Below are 23,297 nucleotides of genomic sequence, written 5' to 3'. Positions count from 1 at the left end.
TGAAGGGAACAGGCCGCTTCTCCAGCCTGGACTGTTTCACTAAGGTAAATATGGGTGGGGCGCACAGGGCGATTTTCTGCCCCCCAGACACGCACCCAGTGCAACATGCCCCCTTGTCCCCTGGTAGCTCCGCCTCTGCCACCAAGAAACACTCTGCCAAGGGAGGCAATGGCAAATCACCTCCACTTTTCGCTTGCCCTGAAAGCTCCTTGCTGGCCACAAATTGATTGCAAACTGTTGGCACTTAATTATGTAAGCATTGATGAGGTCCCTTTAAAGTTAAATCGTATAACTGAAAAGAAATTTATTTCTGGCCATTTGGTAAAGGCAAGATCCGGTTGGGAAAAAAAATGGGATAGGTTAATTTCATAAAGTATCAGACAGTTATAATGTAAGATTCCTACTCAGAAAACTAGTCAGTGCAAAAAAAAACCAAACAAGGATAGGGGCATCTGTTAGCTTGACTGCTCAATAGTGGTGACTCACCATGGTATCCTACAGGGAAGGGTACCCTTTAAGAAGTCCATTGAGTTCAGCGGAATAACTGCTTAGGATGGCATTGGCACTTACTCAGTCCCAACTCTGTACATATATAGATGTTACATTTGGAAAATAATGAATTGAACAAGAACATACACGCTTGAAATCTTTGCAATACAGAGGGAAAAGATACTTGGGCTTTTATTCATAACATCAGAATCCACATTCTTTTAGTTCAATTTGTTCAAACTGTTGGTCCTTTTGCTAATCACTGCTGAACCTGTGGGGTGGAAATGAAGGCATCACAGGCTCACATAGGCCAGGGACACCTGGGGGGCCAGAAGGTCCAGGTTGACCTGGAGGTTCATTGTATCCAGAGGGGTCCTTATTTTCCTGGTTGGCCGTTTCTTGAAACTGCAGGATAGCCTGGAAGTCCTGGAGAAGAATGATGAGACAGAAGTGTAATAACTGATGGGTTACTTCTAGGGCACAGGTGTCAAACTCGCGGCCCTCCAGATATTATGGACTACAATTTCACGTAAACTGTCATAATTTTTTAAAATAAAGTTTCTAAAGTCAATGTGAAGGTGAAGAGAACATTTTCCACCGAAGGTTTTCAAGAAAATCTGTTTTCTGTTAGAAGTATCAGTGGGAAAAAATGCTGTAGCTGAGGAAAAGAATCGGGTGAAACAAAAATGCTTCTCAATGTATAATGCAAAGATCACTAGCTGTCAGTGTTAAACTTAAGAAAAGTTACATGGAAAAGAATTCACTTCTATAGACTTAGGAGGGTGTGATTCTTTTTGGATTACGCTGTAAATGATCTGTTAAAGGTTTATTTAAAACATTTTTATGCTGCCTTTCCACCTGCACATAAAAAAACATTTGAACAATGCAAATATTTAAAATTATTTAAAAATTCAATGTAAACACCAAGCAACACCAGAAACCAGGTAGGAGGGCTTGTAACCATTGTTGGGGGTATATTAAATGCAACAAAAGACTTATACCTACTGATGGAAGACAACAATAGAGGGAGACAGTTTCAAAATTATGGTAAGGTGACTGAGAAAGCCCTTTTTCAGATTACCACCCATCCAGGGGCAGCTGAAGCAGAGCCTTTAATGGTGGCTAGAGTGAATGGGTTGGTTCGTATGAGAGAAGGCAGACCTTAATATATGTTGATTCCAGGCTGTAAAAGTCAATACCAGCACCTTGAATTGAGCACAGAAACAAAATGGAAGCCACTGTTGATGGAACAAGATTGAAGTGATATGGTTCCTTCAACCAGTCAACACTCTGGCCTCAACATTGTGTGCCATTGGCAACTTCCATACAGACTTACAGGGCAGCCCTATATAGATCGCACTGCGGCAGTCTAATCTAGATGTCACCAAGGCATTCACTACAGTGATCAGATATGTTCTGCCCAGGAAGGGCCGCAGCTGCCTCATCAGCCAACTGTGATGCCTCCTGTTTATCCGACAGTAGGATAATTATCCACCAATATCAGGAATGCCATAAAGTACAGTTTGAGGGGCAGTTGTTGGAAAGCAGGTGACAATTAGGATTAGAATTTGACATTCTACCTGTTACACCTTGGTGTCCATCAGACCCAGGGAGACCTGTGTACAGTTCTCCCCTCTCGCCCTTCTGGCCTTTCTTTTCCTGGGCAGAAAACAAACATGGTAAGGACCACAAGTAAGGATGGATAGATATGCCCCGTTTGGTTCTCATATATGAACGGTTTTGTTGTGCTAATGTTTCTGCTGGAACTGAAGATTAATTTGTTTCAGTGTGTACACACACACACACATACATATACACATACTAATTTATTGATACAGAATGTTAGATGGTGCACACATTTTACCGGAAAAAATGGTGTGAAAATGAAGACTTGGTTTTGATTCACCTAAGGAAGAAGTAAAATCCAAACAAGGGTATCTACTTTGAACCAGGAAGCTTACAAAACTCCATACCATTCCTAGTTAAAAAGTTGTAAGGTGCAATTGAGATTTCACAAACTAATGTCGTTGGGATCCATACCTAGTTCTCCATCAGTTCCAGGGAATCCACTAGATCCCATCGGTCCAGTTGCACCTTTTAGACCAGCAAGACCTGGTTGACCCTGTTGCTAGAAACACATAGATTTTCATTTTCAAACACCTTTTATTAAAAACACACCAATTATGTAAAAATAAGTAACACATATGAGCAAGAAGAAGGGACCATAAGAACCAATGAGGTAAGGCAATGATAGAAAACAGATTAATTTCCCTGAAGGGGGAATTCCATAATTCTAGTGTCATGGCAGAGAAAGCCCTTTGCCACCGGGCTAGCCTCAGATAATGGGCCTCCCAAAGCAGGGCTCCAGAAGATGACTGTATGGTTTAGGTAGGTTCAGTGTGGTCTCTGACTACAGGATAAACTGAACGCTCCCCCAGAGGCATTTGTACAGAAAATGGTGCCCAGAGCAAGCACTGAAATCGCCCCTCCCCCACAAATCTGTCGGGTTCCCCTCATTTTGAAAACAAAGGTCAGGTCTACTTACTATCACTTACAAGTACACCAGGTCTCTAGAGGGCTGGTCTACCCATTACTGTTGATCTCCCAGGAGGACTGGAGGCAAGGTCTACCCATTACTTTCAACTGCAAGTCACAAGTTCTCCGGAGGACTGGTCTTCCTGCCATTAAGAATTGGTAGACAGCAAAGTCTAACAATTGCATCTTAATAGTGGGTAGACCAAGCCTCTAAGCAGCAGCGGTTTCCTGCTTTGCAAAAGGGCTGCCTGGGCACCCCCTAGATAAGTAGCGCTCAGGGCCCACCCTAAATATGCCACTGTACTCTCCTTAGTGTTCCCTTATTCTCTTTCATCGCAGAGGATGTAAAGGATCTACAACTGAGTTACCGAGATCTGCCTTGTACCTGAGAGTGGGACAGCATGGATACACTACAGCTATAACTTTCACACATAACTCAAATCACAATGTTTTTCAGTGGAGTTTTCAAGTTCATTTGTAAAACAAAGTTGGGTTGGACCCAGTGGTGGGATCCAAAAATTTTAGTAACAGGTTCCCATGGTGGTGGGATTCAAACTGTGGTGTAGCGCCAATGGGGCTGGGCGGGGCACAACGAGGGCATGGCCGGGCATTCTGGGGGCGGGGTATTCCTGGCCGGGGCTGTGGCAAGGACGCAGCCGCTGCGCCAGTCGTTGAGCGTGAAACGAATGCACGCAGGCGCAGGCTGTCACGCATGCCGGTGCACCACCTGCTAGACTGCTTCAAGTTCTGCGTGCTACTGCTGAGAGAAGGGGCGTAACTAAGGCAAAAATCACGTGGCAAAATCACCAATTAGTAACCCCCTGTCGTCACACACAAATAATTAGTAACCTACTCCCGGGAACCTGTGAGAACCTGCTGGATCCCACCTCTGGTTAGACCACTGGTCTATCTAACTTGTAAACAGTATGTTGTATGTTGACAACAATCTTTAGAGATATCCAGGTCTTTTAAATGGAAATGTTCTAAGACAGTTGTCTTAAATCTTTCCAGATCCCAGCCTCATCTTTCACCCCTAGGCAGCAGCAGAGAACCCACAGATCTGCAAACACAATGGGAAGTCGTGACATCAGGAGCACATAACAGGAAGTGAAAGAATCTGGCATATGACTTTTCTAGTAATAAGGTCAGGGACATGGGCCCCAGGCCAACACAGGTGGTAACAAATTGAGCTCTAGGTAGTAAACTTGAGTGAAGAGGGGAAAAGGAATCCACCATTACCTACAGCACACTGTTGTACTCGTTTCAGCATACGTTAAGTATGTTGTTATGCACCTGGCCGAGCTCTTTCTCCTGCATAACAGCAGCATAAAAAGCAGTCAAATAAAAAAACACCACTGTGAGCCTTATGACCCAGCAGGCGACGTTTTGCAAGCCATCAGAGGGTTGATGCACATGTTAAAATTTCTCATACAAAAGATAAATCATTCACAGAATGAACCATTCATGCTTTGCCGGCTGAAAAAGCAGCCTGGCTAGGGCGAGGAGGGGAAGGGTTGGGGAAAGGAGGAGTGCCCTCCCCCTAGCTTTTTCTGCCGGCTGAACAAGTAGTTTTATGGCCAGTCCTCCGTCCGGGTCAGAAAATTGCAGAGATGTCACATGGGCAATGGTTCTCATCCTGGGGGTTGGGACCCCTTTGGGGGTCAAATGACCCTTTCACAGGGGTCGCCTAAGACTCTCTGCATCAGTGTTCTCCATCTGTAAAATGGATAAATGTTAGGGTTGGGGGTCACCACAACATGAGAAACTGTATTAAAGGGTCGTGGCACTAGGAAGGCTGAGAACCACTGGGCTGGAAGGTGAAAGCAGTCTGCCACACCCTCCGTTCAATCTCTCAACCGGCACAAACTGCTTTCACCTATGGCTTTGAGAAAGGCAGCAGCTGTAATTCAGAGGAAGATGAACCAGCTGTCAGCAGGACAGCTTCGGACAGCCCTGAAAAAGGGGAGGTGGAGCAGGCACAACTGGAAGCATCAACCCGTGCTGTCAGTACACCCACCCTTTTTTGTGGGTGGGTGGGGAGGTTTTAGATCATGTTGTGTTTTTAGGATGGGGTCTTATTGAGTTTTATTGTTGCTGAATTTTTATTGATGTAATTTTACAGCTGTATGGTTTTTATTGTACCCCACTCTGAGACTGCGGTACAGGGTGGGGAATAAATGTAAAGAAAATTGAAAAAATAAAATTGGTAATGCGAAAGACCTCTTTTTGAGGCCCTGGAAAGCCACTGCCAGTCTGAGTAGACAATACTGACCTTGTGTTCTGGTGTTCATACATTTGCATACAGCGGTTGACTACGTACCATAGCTCCTGAATACCCAGATGGTCCATCATCTCCTGAAGCACCATGATCTTCCTATCAAACAGAAGTATGAATACAATCTATAGAGATAGAAGTGCTATTTTTTCACTGATGAAAAGATATATGCCTTTCGTACGATTCATATTAGAGTAATCTATTTCAATAGTTAGCATTTGTGCATTTATAATATATTATGTTGGGACTCCCTGTTTCAAATGAACCTGAGGACACTAGAAAAAGAAACTGACCTGTCTGTCCAAAGTGGATTCACTTTGTCATAATATAATGTTGTTATACTATGGCCGTTTCTGCACGGCACAATTATTCCGGGTTGCAATCAGTATTTTACAATCCGGGTCTGTTTTATTCGGTTTCTTCCTTTGTATGGCTGCCCGTTTCTGTGAAGGAATCGAGTGAAGACCAGGAGGAAATACTCCACTTTGTTTCACACAAGCCCGGGTCTTTTGTATTTACACCACAAGCATAACTGCGCATGCACAAACACCCCTGGTGTCCCACGTTCTGATTGGCTGTGTTTTTGGGCAGCAACTTGAACGAATGTCTCCACCCTGCCTTTTGAATTGCTGGCATGAGTGGAGGGAAACGAAGCCCTTCCCCCTTTTCCAGTTCTAGATAGGGCCTGGCTAAGGTGACCAGACGTCCTGCTTTTGGCGGGACAGTCCCGCCTTACACCAATCTGTCCCGCGTCCCGTGGGGTTTTGTACCTGTCACAGGGCGAGAAACAGGGTAGTGCCCCAGAAGGCAGTGCGGCAGCCTCCCGCGCTGCCGCACTGCCTTCTGGGGCGCTCCTGTTTCCCGCCCTGTCACAGGGCGGGAATCCAGGGAGCGCCCCAAAAGGCAGTGCGCTCCTGCGGCCGCGCGTGCGCACCCACCCCCGTCCTGGTTTTAAAAGGTGACAATCTGGTCACCTTAGGCCTGGCACAAGTCTCAAGAGAGCAGAGGAAAACACTTGCCACTTGTATTGTTTTAATTGTTTAAATTTTTACAAAAATGATGTCAACTGAAAAGAAAACTGGAGTGAAACATAATTTGATTACCGTATTTGTTAAAGTTAACAAATGCTGTACTAGCCCTTTTCTGTATAAATGCATTACTGAGGGGAAATCCAGCCTTTGTATCATTGTCTACATTTCAGACCGAGACCGAGGCCTTATGGCTCCTTTCTCCCTCCCCTCAATTGGGCCTGGTTCCAGGCAGCTTGCAGTGATTCTCTGAGGAGTAGAAAAAGTAGTGCAGATGCTCAGTGGAACTGGAAACCAAACACTGGACTAGATGGGTTTGGTCCAGCAAGACTGTGCTTATAGTTCTGTGTTTAGTTCTGCTTTTTGTTTTCATGTATTTCATGGCTATACTTGCAGTGATTGAAAACAGGTTGTTGGCCATGGCAAGTGCTGCCACAAATTAAGCACATGAAAGAGCCCAGGAGCCAAATTAGTAAAGCCGACAAGCTGAATTATGTGACTCCTGTTTAGAGCTCAAGGTCATGATTCTAAATGTATTGGTAGACTTAAGTTATTCATGCATGCAATAGGGCAATAGTCCCTTGAAAATGCAGCCACATTGAAGTGGCTTTCTTTATGCTGTGGTAAAGACCACCACATCTGTGCCAATAACCTACTTCACAAAAAAGGTCTGCCATATCGAGGAAGCCTCCATGTGGCTGCTTATAAAAATGCGATCTGTGGCATCAAAATTATGAGTGAAGCTGACTTTAAACCCTTGGAAAGAATGGCTTGTTTAGGATGAGACTGCAAGATTTGCCTTACCTTTTTCATTTACATCTTAGAATATTTATGTTTATAATTACCCGACTTCCCTAAAACCTTTATTCAGATTAGCCTGTGGAATTCAGATTAGTCAGTGCACTCCCACACACACCAGTTGGATGACTTTGGGCTAGTCACAGTTCTTAGAAGCTCTCTCAGCCCCACCCACCTCACTGGGTGTTTGTTGTAGGGGGGAGGGAAAGGAGATTGTAAACCCTTTTGAATCTCCTACAGGAGAGAAAGGGTGTGTGTGTATAAATCCAAACTCCTCCTCCTCCTCCTCCTCCTCTCCTCCTCCTCCTCCTCCTCAGCCCAAAGCCCCGTGATCACATTTTTTACCATGAGCAATAAAATGAAAAACAAACAAACAAGGGAGGGGGAATTATGGAACATTAAACAATAATTTAAATGTTATTGGATGCAGAAAATCAGTTCCCCTATGTTCACATGTCATAGTTCTTATTTCCAAAATCCTAATTATAATGAGGCACTGAAAGGGAAGCTCTCTCTTTCCAGACTTTCTTGAGTTGCTCTGATTCATGGATTGCTGCCGGCTGGCATGAAGGGGTCCCATGGACTTCATTTTAACCATGGGTTCTTATTTGGCTGCAGCCTGGAGTGACTCTTTTAAACATCCTTACAGATTAGGTGATCTGGAGGAAGCAATCTTGTACAAATTGTGGTTATCAGGGGAACTGAGCGTGACTTGGCAACTGTCAAACAATTTATAGTGTGCAGGAGGAGGTTATTGGAGCTGGTTCATAATATTCTGTTTTGCAAAATGTTTTGGGATCAGGTGAACTAAACACAAGTTGTTGTTGACTTTCTGTTGTCCTAGGCTGACATAAAATATGAAGGAGTATTTCCAGTCTGGTGCCAAGCTAAAGTACTACTACAATCCCCATTAGGTCTTATAAGAGAGAGCTGAGAGGGTGAGGAAGTCTGTGGTTGAGTTTGTGCTGGTCTTTTGTGGGAGATTAAGGGGCATAATGATAGTTACTCAGGAGAATGTGGCAGAGACTCAAGCCAAACTGAGCAGCTAGTGTGATAACAAAGCTAGTTCTGGGAACTGGAAGATGAGGTGATTGTTTTTCTGGTTTTTCATGCTAAGTATGCACAGCATGGGCAGGACCTCATGTAGTTCAGGAATAATTGGATGTGGTTATATTGTTCTCAAGGAAGATTCAGGAAAGAAAGTCAAGATTTTCATGGAAGCCTATGACAGGGAAGAGATAGTATTAAGAACACAACAAAAATGCAACTTCTTATGGTCTTCGTACAAGAGTGTGTTCTTTTTTTTCTACATGGAAAGGTACAAGAGGACAGTAATGTGTGAAGCAGCCATACATTTCAACAGATGCATTCTGTAACTAGTAATTAACTATTTGGTCTTACCTTTGGATCTGGCAGACCAGCTACCCCTTGTTCCCAAGGCTGACATTTTGTTGCAAGTTCTATCTCTCCTGAAGTGGGGCACTTGATTGGAAGAAACCATATTAAAATCAACACAAGTGGATGATGTAAATACAGTATCTCTGTTTGGGACCTACCTTGTGCTCTTAAAGTGAAGGAAACATCACTTTCTAATGTTCCACTTTTCAATTCAGAAAATACAAAAAAAAAAGACTTGCGAAAACAGACAGAAGTGATTGTTGTGGGTTTTCCGGGCTGTGTGGCCGTGGTCTGGTGGATCTTGTTCCTAATGTTTCGCCTGCATCTGTGGCTGGCATCTTCAGAGGTGTATCACAGAGGGAAGTCTAACAGATAGTTGGACTGTGAAAATCTTTGACAATAGACAGAAGTGATTTTGCATGGGATACTTTCTCTATACTAATGTCCACACCATACTCGCATCTTATTTCATCTGTTCATATACCTTATAAGCACAATGCTCACACATGCATATGTACTATTAGCATGCTGTTGATAGTTGAAAAAAGCGATGCTTCCTCACAACCAATAGATAAGGTGATTTCCAGTGTGGAAACCTGCATTTATGCTTATTTGTTTCTTTTGAGCCTCTGCCAGTACATGCTCATTTCCTGTATGGATTCAATGTGAAAAATTGATTTATCTCAAAATGATTTCCATTTGGAATCCACAGCATGTCTAAAATGTGCTGGGTAAAATATCCTCACATGGACAGGATGGTTGGAACTGCAATTGGATCCGAAGGAAAAACAACAATACACACACACACACGTGCACAAATCTTTCTTCCATTGTCCCTGTCTAACAACTATATAGTAGGGATTTCTATGTTGTTTTCCTGATTTTTATCAGTATTTTTTTCAGCTTTGATGCTATTGCAATTAAAGCTGCTTAGGGTGACCATCTCTTTAAATGTGACTCTTACCTTTTCTTATTTAAAACAACTTCTGATACTTAGGCCGTTTCCGCATGGCCACGCTGGGGGGTGCGTCGGTGTATACAACACCAACACACACACACCGGGACCGTTTGCACGAACAGTCCCGGTAAAGGCAGGGAAGACAGCACAGTGCTGCGCCATCGCCCTAACGACGTACCTTCCCTGCGACCTTCCGCCGCGTTGCCCAGGCCAGGGGACACGCCCCCCTGTCCTGCGCGACAGCTCTGGAGTTGCAGGGCAGAGGGGGCGTGTCCCCAGGCCTGGGTGACGCGCCAGTAGGTCGCAGGAAAGGTAAGTCATTCGAGAAAGGGGGGGGGGATAGTGCCTTCCAGCCGCTGGAAACCGCTGTTTTCCAAAAACCTCACTCGGGAAGCGAGGTGGGAAAATGGCGGCTTCGCACCGCTGGAGGGGAGTGAGGGCGGCGCGGCTGCGATGCAGCTGCACCTCCCCCCATGTGAACAGCTCCCTAGGGACGGTGTTTTTGCCATCCCTAGGGCGCTGTTATTGGCCTTAGACAATTTTTCCCCCGTTTACTGATAAAATGTGATATTCCTGAGTTAGTTCTTAATCAGTCTTTGATTTTTTTTGGGGGGGGGGGAGGTGTTAACTATTGGTTTTCTTTGCTTTAAATTATAGTAATTGTGCAACTACACAATGTGTCAGATGTGTGTGTGTGTGTGTGTGTGGGGATTTCATTGCTTGCACTGGGCACTATATTTTGTAGATACATTCCTGCTCAACATTCCAGTCTCTCTCTAGAATATTCAGTCCTCATCAATCTGGACTTTTTTCTGTGCTTTCCGGTTAATTTAGGAAGTCATCCCTGGAGGGTCTTATGAGTACTTAGAGGCCTCTACCTTATTTGTAAGTGATATTGTTGTGAGGTTTTCTTTTTGGTACTGGGGGCAGGCAATTATATGATTAGATCCAATAATATTTTCGACTTACCAGAGATTCATCTTCCTGTATACAAAAAGAAGAAATGAACAAAAATGAAATCGATGCTAGATATGTCCATAGAACAAAAATAGATGTAAATGGTTTCAACATCACCTTCTCCTTCAACTCACCCCTCCGGGTATTTCACAGCAAGTTTCATTCAACACCAGGTTATGATTCTTGTACAGCTGAAGTTTTTGCATTTCAACCTGCTGTGCAATTGAAATGGAGGAACATAGTATCCATCTACATTCCTCCCCTCTCGGTATAGTACATAAATATCTAATAACTCTTCAACACTTCAACCAGTTATTATAATTCTTGCCTAAGTGTTTATAATTTTCATAGAACTGTATTTCAGAGAATGGCTGGCTTTGAAAGGGTTCAAAAATTAATCAGTCCTCTGCAAAAGGGAAAGATGATAGGAACTTCTACTGAGGGTTTAGGTTGTTGCCTTTCCAACGTTTTGTTCCATGGATGTGAGAAGGCAGACTTTGTTGGCATGTGTAAAAAGGTCTGGTAGACTGACCTCTGGTAGAACAAGAATGTTTGAGGTTCCATTTTGAAACCCTTGTTTCCATTCAGGACTGCACATGTAGCTGGTTCCTAACTCATGCATCCAGTCCACTTGGCTTTCATTACTCAGAATTATCCTCTGGCAAAAATGTCCCTCAACATCTGCCCAGTTCATATTTCAGATCAAAAGAGTGCCTTGCTGTGTTTCCCAACACAGAGACACAGAAACACTTCTACACATATTCTACCCATCTTGTTCAACACATGTTTGTATCCTGTTCCTTCCCCTGGTGTTGCTTTGGCACCATTTTTATTTAAACTGTGGGCCTTTCCCCACTCCCTTCCATCCCCCCATGCCGCGCGCTGCTCTCAGCGCGCGGCATCCCAGGCGCGCGCCCAGGCATCCCCACGACCCCGCGCTCTGTGCGGGGTCGTCAAAAGGCGCCATTCGGAAGAGCGCCTGGGATGCCGCGCGCTAAGGGGGCGCGGCAGCGGCAGCGTCGGGGCGGCTGCGCTGTGGCCGCCCCTGCCGTGGGGAGGGAGGAGGAACCCCGCGCTACTCTCCTCAAGTAGCGCGGGGCTTACGGTAAGTGGGGAAAGGCCCTGTGTCATTTTCCTCAGTCTGTTTCAACCTGAGCGTCAGAATGCTACATAGTCAAACAGGGCTAGGGTGATATCACTGAGACCTAACAAAGCCCTGATGAGGATTATGAAGCTTCTTGGATCACATTCCTGTACTCTAAATGAGTAAACGTTTGCCCCATTTCAGAGGAGTCGTATTTACCAAAAGTTTCACGAAAAGTGTCCCCTTTCAGCTCTTCTAGCCAAAACAGCTATCACATATCTCTGTCTGTTAAAACCAGACTGTTTGTGCATGCTATCATAATTTGTACTATGGCTACATGGGCAGGGAAGAGCCCTCCTTGGATCACTAAGCAAAACCAAACTCCCCACATTATAAGCAGTTTTTAAAAGTGTTCTCTTTTCCCCCCTTACAAACTAACAAAAATAGCACTTAGACCAATTATACAGTGGTGTTCAGTCCCGCACCGAAGGGAGATTCCCTTGGGAGCAGAGCTTCTGTTACAGATGCCTTCCTCCACCCTCACACTCACTGTGAGGCAGATCTTATAATTTCCACAGTTTATGAGAATAGCCAAATAGCCATCTTTTCCCCAGCTTTGCAGGGAAGATGAAACAAATGGCCCTGCATTATTCTTTGCTTCAGGCTTTTTTGCTCCACCCTGCTTCATCTGCTCTACTTCTGCCCTCCCTGATGATCAGGAGGACTTGAAAAAAATGATCAGGAGGACTTTCATTTCAACTTCAAGTGTTTGTACCATATTATATCTAATATAATAGATCTAATATAGGAATATTGATAGATCTAATATAGGAATATTGACATACCAAGGAATATTGAAATAACAAGTCTCTGTCTCCTCTTGTAGAAGCAACAGAAGAAAGTATATGTGTGTGGGGTGTGTGTGTGTTAGAGAATATTGGTTCTAGGACATGGCCTAGAGCAGGGGTAGGGAACCTGTGGCTCTCCAGATGTTCAGGAACTACAATTCCCATCAGCCCCTACCAGCATGGCCAATTGGCCATGCTGACAGAGGCTGATGGGAATTGTAGTTCCTGAACATCTGGAGAGCCGCAGGTTCCCTACCCCTGGCCTAGAGTGTGGTCCAGGGAATTGCTTTGCCTCTTTCATGTATAGGGGGGTTATTTTTGGAAAGGTGCTACAATATCAATACAATGGCGGTAAAAGCAATATCGATATAACAGCAATTTAAAGAGCTTTAACAAAGCCAGCAATCTTATGACTACCAGGAGTGAAGAGATGTGTGCCTTTAAGAATGAGTTGATGGGAGGAGTTAAGAGAACCAGAAAAAGCAGCTAGAACTGAGAGTTGGGAGAGTTCAGCAGGCAGGCCATACAGCAGGCTGCCTCCTTGCGTGTAAACAGAGAAATGTGAGGATACCCCACTACAATCCCACTGTGCAGCCAAACGCACCAAGGAAAATATTTCATATATAATGGGCTTTAGTTTCTATTAGTGAAAATGAGCAGGCACGAAGCATTAAATTGCAGCTTCACACTATCTAAATCAAAGCTGCATTCATATGCAGTTTACTTTGAACAGTTTAAAACTGGTTTTAACACCTTTGGCCCTATGAGGAAAAACTGTCCTTCTAGAACAGGGGTAGGGAACCTGCGGCTCTCCAGATGTTCAGGAACTACAATTCCCATCAGCCCCTACCAGCATGGCCAATTGGCCAGGCTGACAGAGGCTGATGGGAATTGTAGTTCCTGAACATCTGGAGAGCCGCAGGTTCCCTACCTCTGTTCTAGAAGGAGAAAAGGGATTGGACTTAGGAAAAGCTTCTAGAAGGTTCTTCTCACTTGAATTGATTACTGGTAGCTTTTTTGAAAAAAATTAAACAGCCATAATCTTCATTAACTGACTTTGGGAGTTACTAGCAAAGCTCACTAGGACCACCCACATAAAACTTAAATGGCAATGTGCTGTAAATAATAATCTAAGAAGAAGAGTTTGGATTTATAGCCCACCTTTCTCTCCTGTAAGAAAACTCAAGGTGGCTTACAAACTCCTTTCTCTTCCTCTCCCCACAAAAGGTAGATGGGGCTTAGAGAGGTCTGAAGAACTGTGACTTGCCCAAGGTCACCCAGCAGGAATGTAAGAGTGCAGAAACACGTCTGGTTCACCAGATAAGCCTCCTCCGCTGAGGTGGACGAGTGGGGAATCAAACCCGGCTTTCCAGATTAGAGTGCACCTGCTCTTAACCACTATACCATGCTGGCACCTTGCAGGAGGCTGTAAGGTGCCTCATGTTAGAGGTGCTCAAAAACCTATGTTTGGCTACAGGTAAGTTGATACCCCATCATATGGCTTAAATAAGAAAAATCTATAGGGGAAGCAAATGGAAAAACTGTAGATTTGGTATTTCCTTGTGAAAGAGATAGAGCGTGCGGACTTTCTGATCAGCTTTAGTGAGGCTGTGCTTCGACCTAGCAACTGCTGCAGAGGTTCTGCTCTTCAAACCCCACTCCCCAACACCCACCACTGCATTTCCCTGTGGAATGTCACACTCAATAGGCAGGGAGTTAGATAAATATTAGAACTGCTAAACAAACAGATTGATACAAATTATCTGGGAATTCTTTTTACACATTTCTGTCACTGCCTTTGTCTGTACAAATGGCTGGACTGAACTTTAGAAACTTTGTACTTGGTTCATTACAGAGGTGTACAACTAGGGTTGCCAGCCTCCAGGCGGGGGCTGGAGATTTCCCATTATTAAATCTAATTCGTTCATCTGGAGAAAATGGCCACCTGGAAGGTGGACTCTATGCCATTATATTATACTGAGTTCCAGAGGCGGGATCCAGCAGGTTCTCACCAGTTCCTGAGAGTAGGATACTAATTATTTGTGTGTGCCAAGAGGGGGTTACTAATTGGGTCTGCTTTTCTGTTGGAAATTCCATTAGGTCCAAAAATCATAAAGTCCTGTTGTTTCCTATGTGGCTGGTTAGCGAAGGTAGAAAACGTGATAATTCTCTCTGTTGGGCTGTTTTAAAAACATGTTTTAGAAATATGGTAAAGTTCCTTGTTTAAGGAAAGGATCCTTCTTTTGATTTCTAGAAACAAAATTAAGTATTTGAAAGTATTAAGTATTTGACAGGCAGTCAATTAGAATAGAAGTAGTTGTTTCTGTTGGCAGTAGACGACAGGACTAGCTATAATGAGTTTAAATTATGGACAGAAAGATACCAGCTGGAAATTAGGAACTTTTTTTACAGTAACAGAGAAATTATTAATGCCCCGCCCCTGGAATGCCCGGCCACGCCCCCCTCGTGCCCCGCCCAGCCCCATTGGCGCTACGCCACTGTTTGAATCCCACCACCAAGGGAACCTGTTACTAAAATTTTTGGATCCCACCACTGCTGAGTTCTCTCACCTCCACAAAACCCTGCCCTTCTCAGGTTCCACCCCCCACCCCAGATCTTCAAGTATTTCCCAACCTGGAACTGGCATCCCTATTTATAATGGATTCCATATTTTGTTGAAGTGGTTGTATAAATGGAACTGACGGGATCCCAGAGTTGTACTGGCTGAATTTTAGCCTTCATACAAGCTCGGCTACAATTCAGTGAGAGACGCCAGAAATAAAGATTCAGTACTTTCTTTCTCTACAGATTGAAGCAATGAAATCTTACCTATAAATCAAGTTTAATTGACATGTGAAGTTATCTAAATGTGTGTGCAAGTTTGTGTGGAGGGGAGGAGTGGAATGGTAATGTGTAAATATTGCATTACTAAAAGTCAAATAATCACCTACATTCCCAGTAACCTCTAATGGTCTAAAGATAACATAGATGATATGGTGCTTTGATACTTTGATACTTACTACTTGTGCGCTGTCATCCTTAATCCTCCGGATTAAAACAATCTCTCCATCTGCCTTCAGTAGTCCATAATTGTTGACTTTGGCTGTACCTATCTGCTGGCAGTCTACATAGAGAACTATCTGGCTTCTTTGGATACTCAAACTAATTTTGTGCCAAGCTCCATCAAACAGCTTTCCCACATCTTCAAAGGTAGTGACTGAGTCACCCGCGGCTGCTGCTGCATAATATACCTCCACTGCATGGCTTTCCTCCAAAAAGCGGAATCTAAGTTGATCAGCTCCATCTCTGCCAGTATTTGCCCATAAGTCCCACATCAGGGTGGATTGCCTGATTCTGAATGTAGAGACTATGGAGAACTCTTGGGGAAGGCCATATGGGAGCACAGACCTAGAAGAAACAGAAGACTGAAAATTTAATATCTAAGCAGACTGTCCCTAACATAACCACATTTTAAAACAAAAAAACAAACCCTATAAACGTATAAACAATATAGCTGCTTTACTCTGAACTAATTCAAGTTCCTTCAAGGCAGAATTTAAACCTCAGTTAATTATATTTTATCAGGAATGCTGTTTTTGATTTCCAATGTTCTAGTTTGCATTTCCTAATTCAAAATGTTTTTTCCAGTGTTCCCAATCAGAAATATGATTAGATATTTGAAAAAGAGTATAAAGTATTAATTTTGCCCATCTGATATTTGACACTATTTTCTTCAAATTAATCCAGAAGATGTGAGATTTTAAACACACTCTTTAAATGGAGAGAATTCTCCACTAACTGTATATCTCTCTGTTGAAAGGGCAGTGTGAATGCCCTTATAGTTAGGGCTGCAATAGATATTCACTTTGAAATTTCAAGTAGCTTGAAATATTTACCTTGTACCTATCGTTCCACTCCCAGAATGCTGATACATGGCATGTTCAGTCAGTTCTGGTAAAGCTCGGGTGACTCTGCCTATACCTTGGACAGTGAAAAGTGGTCACAGAGCTGAGACAGCTCAGTGCTACATGATAAAGTTCCAAGATTGATACACAAAAAAAGAGTGAAGTTTTCTGACTCATTGTACTTCCCAGGATCACTAAAACCTGAGATTACATTCTGAGGTAACTTTAAATTGCTGATCTGTGATCAAATCCTGAGAAAAATTTTTTTAATATAAAATTCAAGGTCTAACTGTGACCTTTAGTCCTGATAAACTGCATAACTTTTTTCTGCATAATTTTTTTCAGTGAACTTACATTCCTGTGAGATGCAATTTTAACATTTTCAGTGTGAACAAAACACCATGCAATCACATTCTTTTTCTGTCATGACAAAACTCTGTCCAGTAATTGCCAGCTTTTGCACTGGTTTACCAACAGCATGTGCTGTCTTGGAACTGAAAAGCGATTGGTGAGAACCATTTGATGACAGTGTTAAACTCTGAGGCTAGGTTTTAAAAATTTATCACTCAGCTTTAATCTAGGCTTATGCTGAAATCTTGATCTGTCACAATAGCTTTTTCTAACCTACCATTCAGAGTTGTTTTGAGATGTTTATTTACTTCCTGTCTTTCTTCTTCAAAGGAACTCAAAGTGAGAGAGGCAGCCAAGTTATACTCTTTTGCTCAGAACTAACAAAAACCTGGAACTGGTCCTAGCTACCATGATCCCAGATGAAAAGACAAATTGGCCGCACTTTTTGGGGGGTTTGTTTAACATACTTTATTTTTCTTGTAATACCAGGTTCCAACTGATATGCTGTTAGACCTCTCTGAGATCCTGGAACAATCTTGAATCCTGTATCACTCAACAGCCTTAGTTCTTCAAAAAGATCAACCACTAGGAAAGAACAACAGGCAACATTAAACTAGGATGAAACAAAAAGCATTATCAACAGGCCAAAAAAAGCCATCTCTAGATGTTTCAGGTACAAATAGAAGGAGAGCTACTATCACGGTAGCATGCTGCTTCAGTGTAATTGTAATCAATAATAATACACCCATTTATCTAATAGGCTCACTCAACAAACAAATTATGTACCAAGTTTCAGAAGGAAGGCAAAGCATAACACACTGTTGGAAAAGAGGAAGCAGAATAGTGTGGTACTCAAACCCTGTCTGTCTGAGACCACGAAAAAAGGTGTTTCAGCCAAGTCAGATCCTGGTGCACGAGTACTGTAGTCTGACATTATGTAGCAGGGGATGGACCTCCAGTATTTAACTCAGGTATAGCAATGCAGTATCTATTTGGTACTGCAACTTGTTGGAGTGAACGACTCAGCATGCCGGGATAACGGAGGGCGCTTCAGGGAGCAGCAGTGACGTAGGAGGTTAAGAGCTCGTATATCTAATCTGGAGGAACCGGGTTTGATTCCCAGCTCTGCCGCCTGAGCTGTGGAGGCTTATCTGGGGAATTCAGATTAGCCTGTACACTCCCACACACGCCAGCTGGGTGACCTTGGGCTAGTCACAGCTTCTCAGAGCTCTCTCAGCCCCACCTACCTCACAGGGTGTTTGTTGTGAGGGGGGAAGGGCAAGGAGATTGTAAGCCCCTTTGAGTCTCCTGCAGGAGAGAAAGGGGGGATATAAATCCAAACTCTTCTTCTTCTTCATTACTCTAAGTGTGTATATTTGTCTTAACTTGGGAGCTGTCCTCTGACCCCTACTCTCTCTCTGGCTGATTCTGCACAGGCAACAGGGTGCTGGATCAGCTAGCCATTTGTGATGGGGAAAGTACTCTTCAGTTGAGGCTTCTCTCTCTCCTTTTGGCTGCAACCTGAATCTACTGTGAACAGAATCTACTTGAATAAATGTAATTTCCACTTTTTGCAATGTACTTATTAGGAGATTTATTTACTTCTGTGACTGGGCAAATGCTGCCATTTTCGCCAAATGCCCCGGTACAATCACTGTGCTAAACATTTAAATAGGTTTCAGATCTGTTTAATCATAATGGTTGCCAGATCCTGGAGATTTTGGGATGGCGCCTGGGAAGGTCAGGGACCTCAGAGGGGTACAATGCCACAGAGTCCACCTTCCAAAGCATCCATTTTCTCCAGGAAAACTGATCTCCGGAGTCTGGAGATGAGTTGTAATTCTGGGGGATTCCCAGCTCCCACCTGGAGGCTGGCATCCCTTAAACAACCCATATACATCCTTGAAACAGCAGTTGTGAGACATCCTTTCCCTCGTGTTCAACCACCAGCCCACCTGGCTGTTTCGGCCACACCTGCTCCCTCCTCCAGTGGTGGGATCCAAAAATTTTAGTAACAGGTTCCCATGGTGATGGGATTCAAACTCTGGCGTAGAGCCAATGGGGCTGGGCGGGGCACGACGGGGGCGTGGCCGGGCATTCCGGGGGCGGGGCTGTGGCAAGGACGCAGCCACTGCGCCGGTACTTGGGTGGGAAACGAATGCACGCAGGCGCAGGCTGCCACGCACGCAGGTGCACCTCCTGCTAGACTGCTTCAAGTTCTGTACTCTACTGCTGAGAGGAGGGGCATAACTAAGGCAAAAATCACGTGGCAAAATCACCAATTATTAACCCCCTCTTGGCACACACAAATAATTAGTAACCTACTCTCGGGAACCTGTGAGAACTTGCTGGATCCCACCTCTGCTCTCCTCTCTCCTTCTCTGCTCACATCCTTTGTTGAGACTCTTCTTGACCTTTCAAAGGATTATAGTTTCCAGCATTGCAATTATGATTAAACAGATCTGAAATGTATTCAAATGTATGCCCATATAAGGGAGGAAGATATGTGGATGGTGATAGGTTGAATGGCACCTGGTCTCTTCCAACAAGGATTTTCAGCTGTGTAGCTCTAGGATGGACATTTATTTCACAAACCTTCTGTTTTCTTTGGACCTTCAGGAACTGGGGAAAGGTCTTTGTTTTCTCTCAAGGCAATAGCATCTGTAATAACCATTGGTGTGGGAACAGTGGGTTCTTCTCTCTCTGCGTAGTAGGTGAAATATGTTGATTCATAATAACCAGCTGTGATTTCTTCTGGATAATAAGGGTCAAGATAGCTTGTGATATAAGGGATGCTTTCTGTTGTGGTGCTGAAACCTTCTCCAGATACACGGCCATCAAAAATGGTGTTTCCCAGCTCTGGAATATGTGGATATTCTTTGGTATCCTTGTCACCTGGAACATTTTGTGAAAACAGATACTACAAAGGGGGCAAAAATATGTCAAAGCATGCATTCTCTCTGCCTATCAATGATTACTGGTATGCTAGTTTCTGGGGGAAATATAACAGCAATCTAGGAAATAAAATGATCTCGCTTCATGAAGATCTTCCAGGAAGCACACTGACTTCTGGACAAGCAGAAGGCTCTCATTCTCTTTAACGCCAGGGTATGGGATGACTCATAGTTGCACAGTCAAACTGGATGTGACCACAGCCATGTGTCTGACCAATGGTAGCCACCGCCATTTTGGAGAAGAATTTGGCCATTTTAAAAAGTGATGTACGGCAGGGCAGGATTATCTTCTCTCAAATTCTTCTCTCAAAATATCGCTGAGTCAGATCCATGGTCACTGAAACATCTGGTTTGACCTGTGTCTTGGATCACAGCCAACGCTAGTTACAATTTGGTCAACAAGGTGATTATTTTAGAAAAGAAACAGACTGTGCATATATTGTCAAAGGCTTTCACAGCCGGAATCACTGGGGTGCTGTGTGGTTTCTGGACTGTATGGCCGTGTTCTAGCAGCATTCTCTCCTGACCTTTTGCCTGCATCTGTGGCTGGCATCAGATCCTCTGAAGATGCCAGCCACAGATGCAGGCGAAATGTCAGGAGAGAATGCTGCTAGAACACGGCCATACAGCCCGGAAACCACACAGCACCCCAGACTGTGCATAGTCAACCATCAGAAAAAGTAAACTGGAATTGCTGAAATACAAGCTGTTGATAAAAGTGAAAGGGAGGAAAGACTTCTGTACAATGCTACTCCGGCTTGCAAAAAGATTATTTTCGCATCTCTGGCAGTTGTTGGGTAATCTTCAAGGGTAAACCCTGGCCGTTGTAATCTATTTTTATTTTCAGTATATCAGTGAACAGGAATATAGGAATGTATAGGCAGAGCAAATGGTTTTCATAATGGCAAAGATATTCTTTTGGACTAATCAATGGATTTAGTAGAAGATACCTGAGTCATATCCAGAAAAATCTAGTCCAGCCACGTAAACAAGTTCCAGAGCAAAACTGAAGAGTGAAAGTGTCCATTTCCATGTCACAGGTGAAAACTGAAGAGAAAAACAAAACACCTTGCTAGGAAATGAGACATCATAACGGTTATCGGAAGACAATACAAAACGAGGAGAAATGTTTTGTATGGAAGCCATCTATTCCTTCTTTATCATATTTGCTGCTCCACTTTTCCTACAAATACTGTAGGTTCAAATGGTCAAACATATACAGGATCTAATAATTATCATTAGCAATCCGTTCCCTCTGCTTTGGTTAACTTGCATTATCACCACCATTAACACATTATGTTTCTCTCTTGCTAAATGTCATCACACCCCTTTGATGTAAATGTCACCATACCGCTTTGCCCAACTCATGTTAATTGCCTTGCAAAGAGGCTTTGATACAAGCTTTAGAAGATGGTGCAACATGTAACAGTGCAGAGGCTCAGCTGTGATCTGCATGGTTCCTGGTTCAAATTCTGCCTTTGCTTTGAACTTGCTTGGTAACCTCAAGCAAGCCACCATCTCTCGGTCTCAGCCACCCACCTACAATATGTCAATAATACTGGCCTAAATAAACTCAAAAATTCCAGGAACTACAACACAGTGAAATGGACCTACGTTTTTGTGTAATATACCATTTGCAAGAGGAATTTTCTGTGGGCAATGTGGAGAAAAAATTGTTACAAATGGAAAATAGATATATCTTTAAATTCCAGACAGATAGAATAGGTCTTAACAAAGCACTGGATTTCGCATGTCATCTGTAAGATCGACGACAGCTGCACAGGTGGTTTCAATAATACTGGCCTACTATATAGGGCTGTTGTAGGGAATATACTGTAAAAGGAGAACATGTGTGAAGCATTTTGAACATTGAAGGCACTATATGAATGAGAAATATTATTATGGTGAATCCCATAAATCCTCTGGTGTTCCCAGAAGGGCTAGCTGAGAAAGGTTGACTTCTTCCCTTCCCACTACATTCCTCACTCTCAGCTGCTCTTCAGATATGACGTAGGCAACATTCTGGTCATGCTGAGATAGCTAAACCCATGTCACGCCTGCTTCAATTACTTTCTCTATTCCATTTTGTGCTGTTTCAGTTCTTTGCAAGGAAAAGAAAGTCACATGAGCTATCTCTTGCTGAATCTACAACCAAAAGCACAAATTAAGAGGCCATTCTTCTGAGCCTTTTTAATTAATCATATTCAGTCCCACCATCTATTCTATGCTAATTTCTCCATTGCATCCTTTCCATGTTACTGAGACACCAGCAAGCACATATGAGCGGTCTTCTGTTTTGTTCTGTCAGAGTGAAAAGAGAGACATTCTAAAACTCTGATGAAAAATGGGCAGGTGAAGGACTAGATCCGTGGTGGTGAACCATTGGCACTCCAGATGTTCATGGACTACAATTCCCAATTGGCCGTGCTGGCAGGGGATGATGGGAATTGTAGTCCATGAACATCTGGAGTGCCATAGGTTCACCACCACTGGATTAGATATATATTTCAAATAGAATCCATCAGTTCACAAATGACACAAGTGACAAAAAATATAGGTGAGCTGGGATCTGATTGTTAACCCACTGGCCACTGATCTACCAAGAAACCTTATACATTAGAATTGCCTTTTGACTTTCAGCCACGGACAGCACCAGCTTAAATGCTATAAGGGCCACCTGAGAATGTGGCTTATGGTATTGCCCAAGTGAATATGGGTGCGATTTCCTCTGAAAATCTGAAATGAGAAATTACAGCATCCATACCTTCGAAGTTGAGTCTTCCATAGCTTTCAGGTTGTTGAACCCCTTCAAGGAAATATTGTCCTCTTATTATCCAGAAGCTCCAGAAATTAAATTTGTGTGACCTTTATTTCTTTCCTTTTCATAGCTGTGTATTCCACCTTCCTTGATTCTGTCCTGTCTCTGGTTTAATGAAAGAGAATTTTGCTTTCAGTTTGGTTCTGTTTGCTTCTGACCATCAGATGACACATTCTGCTCTCTAGATGCCATGAGCATCTTCAAGGAATCCCACAGTAGTGAGAAATATTTGACTCCACTCTCAGACAGCTTCAGTTCAGTTGGGCACGTCACTGCATCTCCGTTTCTCATCACCCCTCTACCATTTCAGCAGGTAGTGTCTGATGGATGACTTTACAAGTATGCACTATTTTTTCATCTCTCCTAACTTACTCTTTGGAATATTACTTGAGCAACCGTTTAACTGAATGCGGTTTCTGTTCTTTGGACCTGTGCATCACCTTCTACTTACAAAGATGAGCACTTTCATGCTCTACCCAAAACTGCTCTCAATTTTTTCAGCCATCCGTAGTGAACGTATTCGACAATGTTTTATGTGTATTTGCGAGCATTTAATGGGATGCTCCAAAAATACATACACAAACGCACACAGGTGCTTTCCTGTGCTTTCCAGTTCCATCCCCCTCCCCAGCCAGATATAAATCTTACCTTCCCAAAGAAGAGGAATGAGAATTTTTTTAGTAGGGGTGGCTTTTTAAAGTAGAGATTAGGCTCTTTCTTGAACTGAAAATTACTCTTCCTATTTTTCCCCAGCATGACTTTATGCTACAGTTAGTGGCAACTGTTGGTTTTTAGCCTCTTGAAGTGAATCAGAAGACCGATGAAATTACAGTTTCCATCAGTACCAGCTAGCCCAGTGATGGCGAACCTATGGCACGGGTGCCAGAGGTGGCACTCAG

The 23,297-nt window shown here is 43.4% G+C and overlaps 1 protein-coding gene across 6 annotated transcripts; it reads right to left on the bottom strand.

Annotated features, from left to right (window-relative positions):
* Positions 1-680: 680 nt before the first annotated feature.
* On the bottom strand, positions 681-22,491 carry LOC125438951 (collagen alpha-1(XXII) chain-like). 6 transcript variants are annotated; one of them, XM_048507707.1, is made up of 12 exons: positions 22,345-22,491; positions 20,531-20,627; positions 19,222-19,521; positions 17,094-17,211; positions 15,391-15,778; positions 10,573-10,653; positions 10,451-10,465; positions 8,527-8,607; positions 5,345-5,398; positions 2,530-2,617; positions 2,070-2,148; positions 880-915 (listed from the first exon to the last, which is right to left on the bottom strand). In XM_048507707.1, the coding sequence occupies exons 1-11, from the start codon at positions 22,363-22,365 to the stop codon at positions 2,090-2,092; spliced, it is 1,302 nt and encodes a 433-aa protein (XP_048363664.1). In that variant the 5' UTR covers positions 22,366-22,491; the 3' UTR covers positions 880-915; positions 2,070-2,089. The 6 variants fall into 6 exon arrangements, with proteins under 6 accessions (XP_048363666.1, XP_048363667.1, XP_048363669.1 ...); XM_048507708.1 differs by having other exon boundaries at positions 2,530-2,611; XM_048507709.1 differs by lacking the exon at positions 2,070-2,148 and having other exon boundaries at positions 681-915.
* Positions 22,492-23,297: the final 806 nt, after the last annotated feature.

This window comes from Sphaerodactylus townsendi, linkage group LG09 (assembly GCF_021028975.2).
Source record: "Sphaerodactylus townsendi isolate TG3544 linkage group LG09, MPM_Stown_v2.3, whole genome shotgun sequence".
NCBI classification, from domain to species: Eukaryota; Metazoa; Chordata; class Lepidosauria; order Squamata; family Sphaerodactylidae; genus Sphaerodactylus; species Sphaerodactylus townsendi.
This window is presented reverse-complemented; position numbering and strand designations above follow the sequence as displayed.

Bases quoted from the DNA above. Each gene is read 5' to 3' on its own strand.
- LOC125438951 (XM_048507707.1), bottom strand. From the start codon at position 22,365: ATGGAAGACTCAACTTCGAAG. The intron at 20,628-22,344 runs GTATGGATGCTG...TTTTCTCTTCAG, and splicing joins TGGAAGACTCAACTTCGAAG to TTTTCACCTGTGACATGGAA. The intron at 2,149-2,529 runs GTATGGATCCCA...TTTTCTGCCCAG, and splicing joins TGGAACTGATGGAGAACTAG to GAAAAGAAAGGCCAGAAGGG.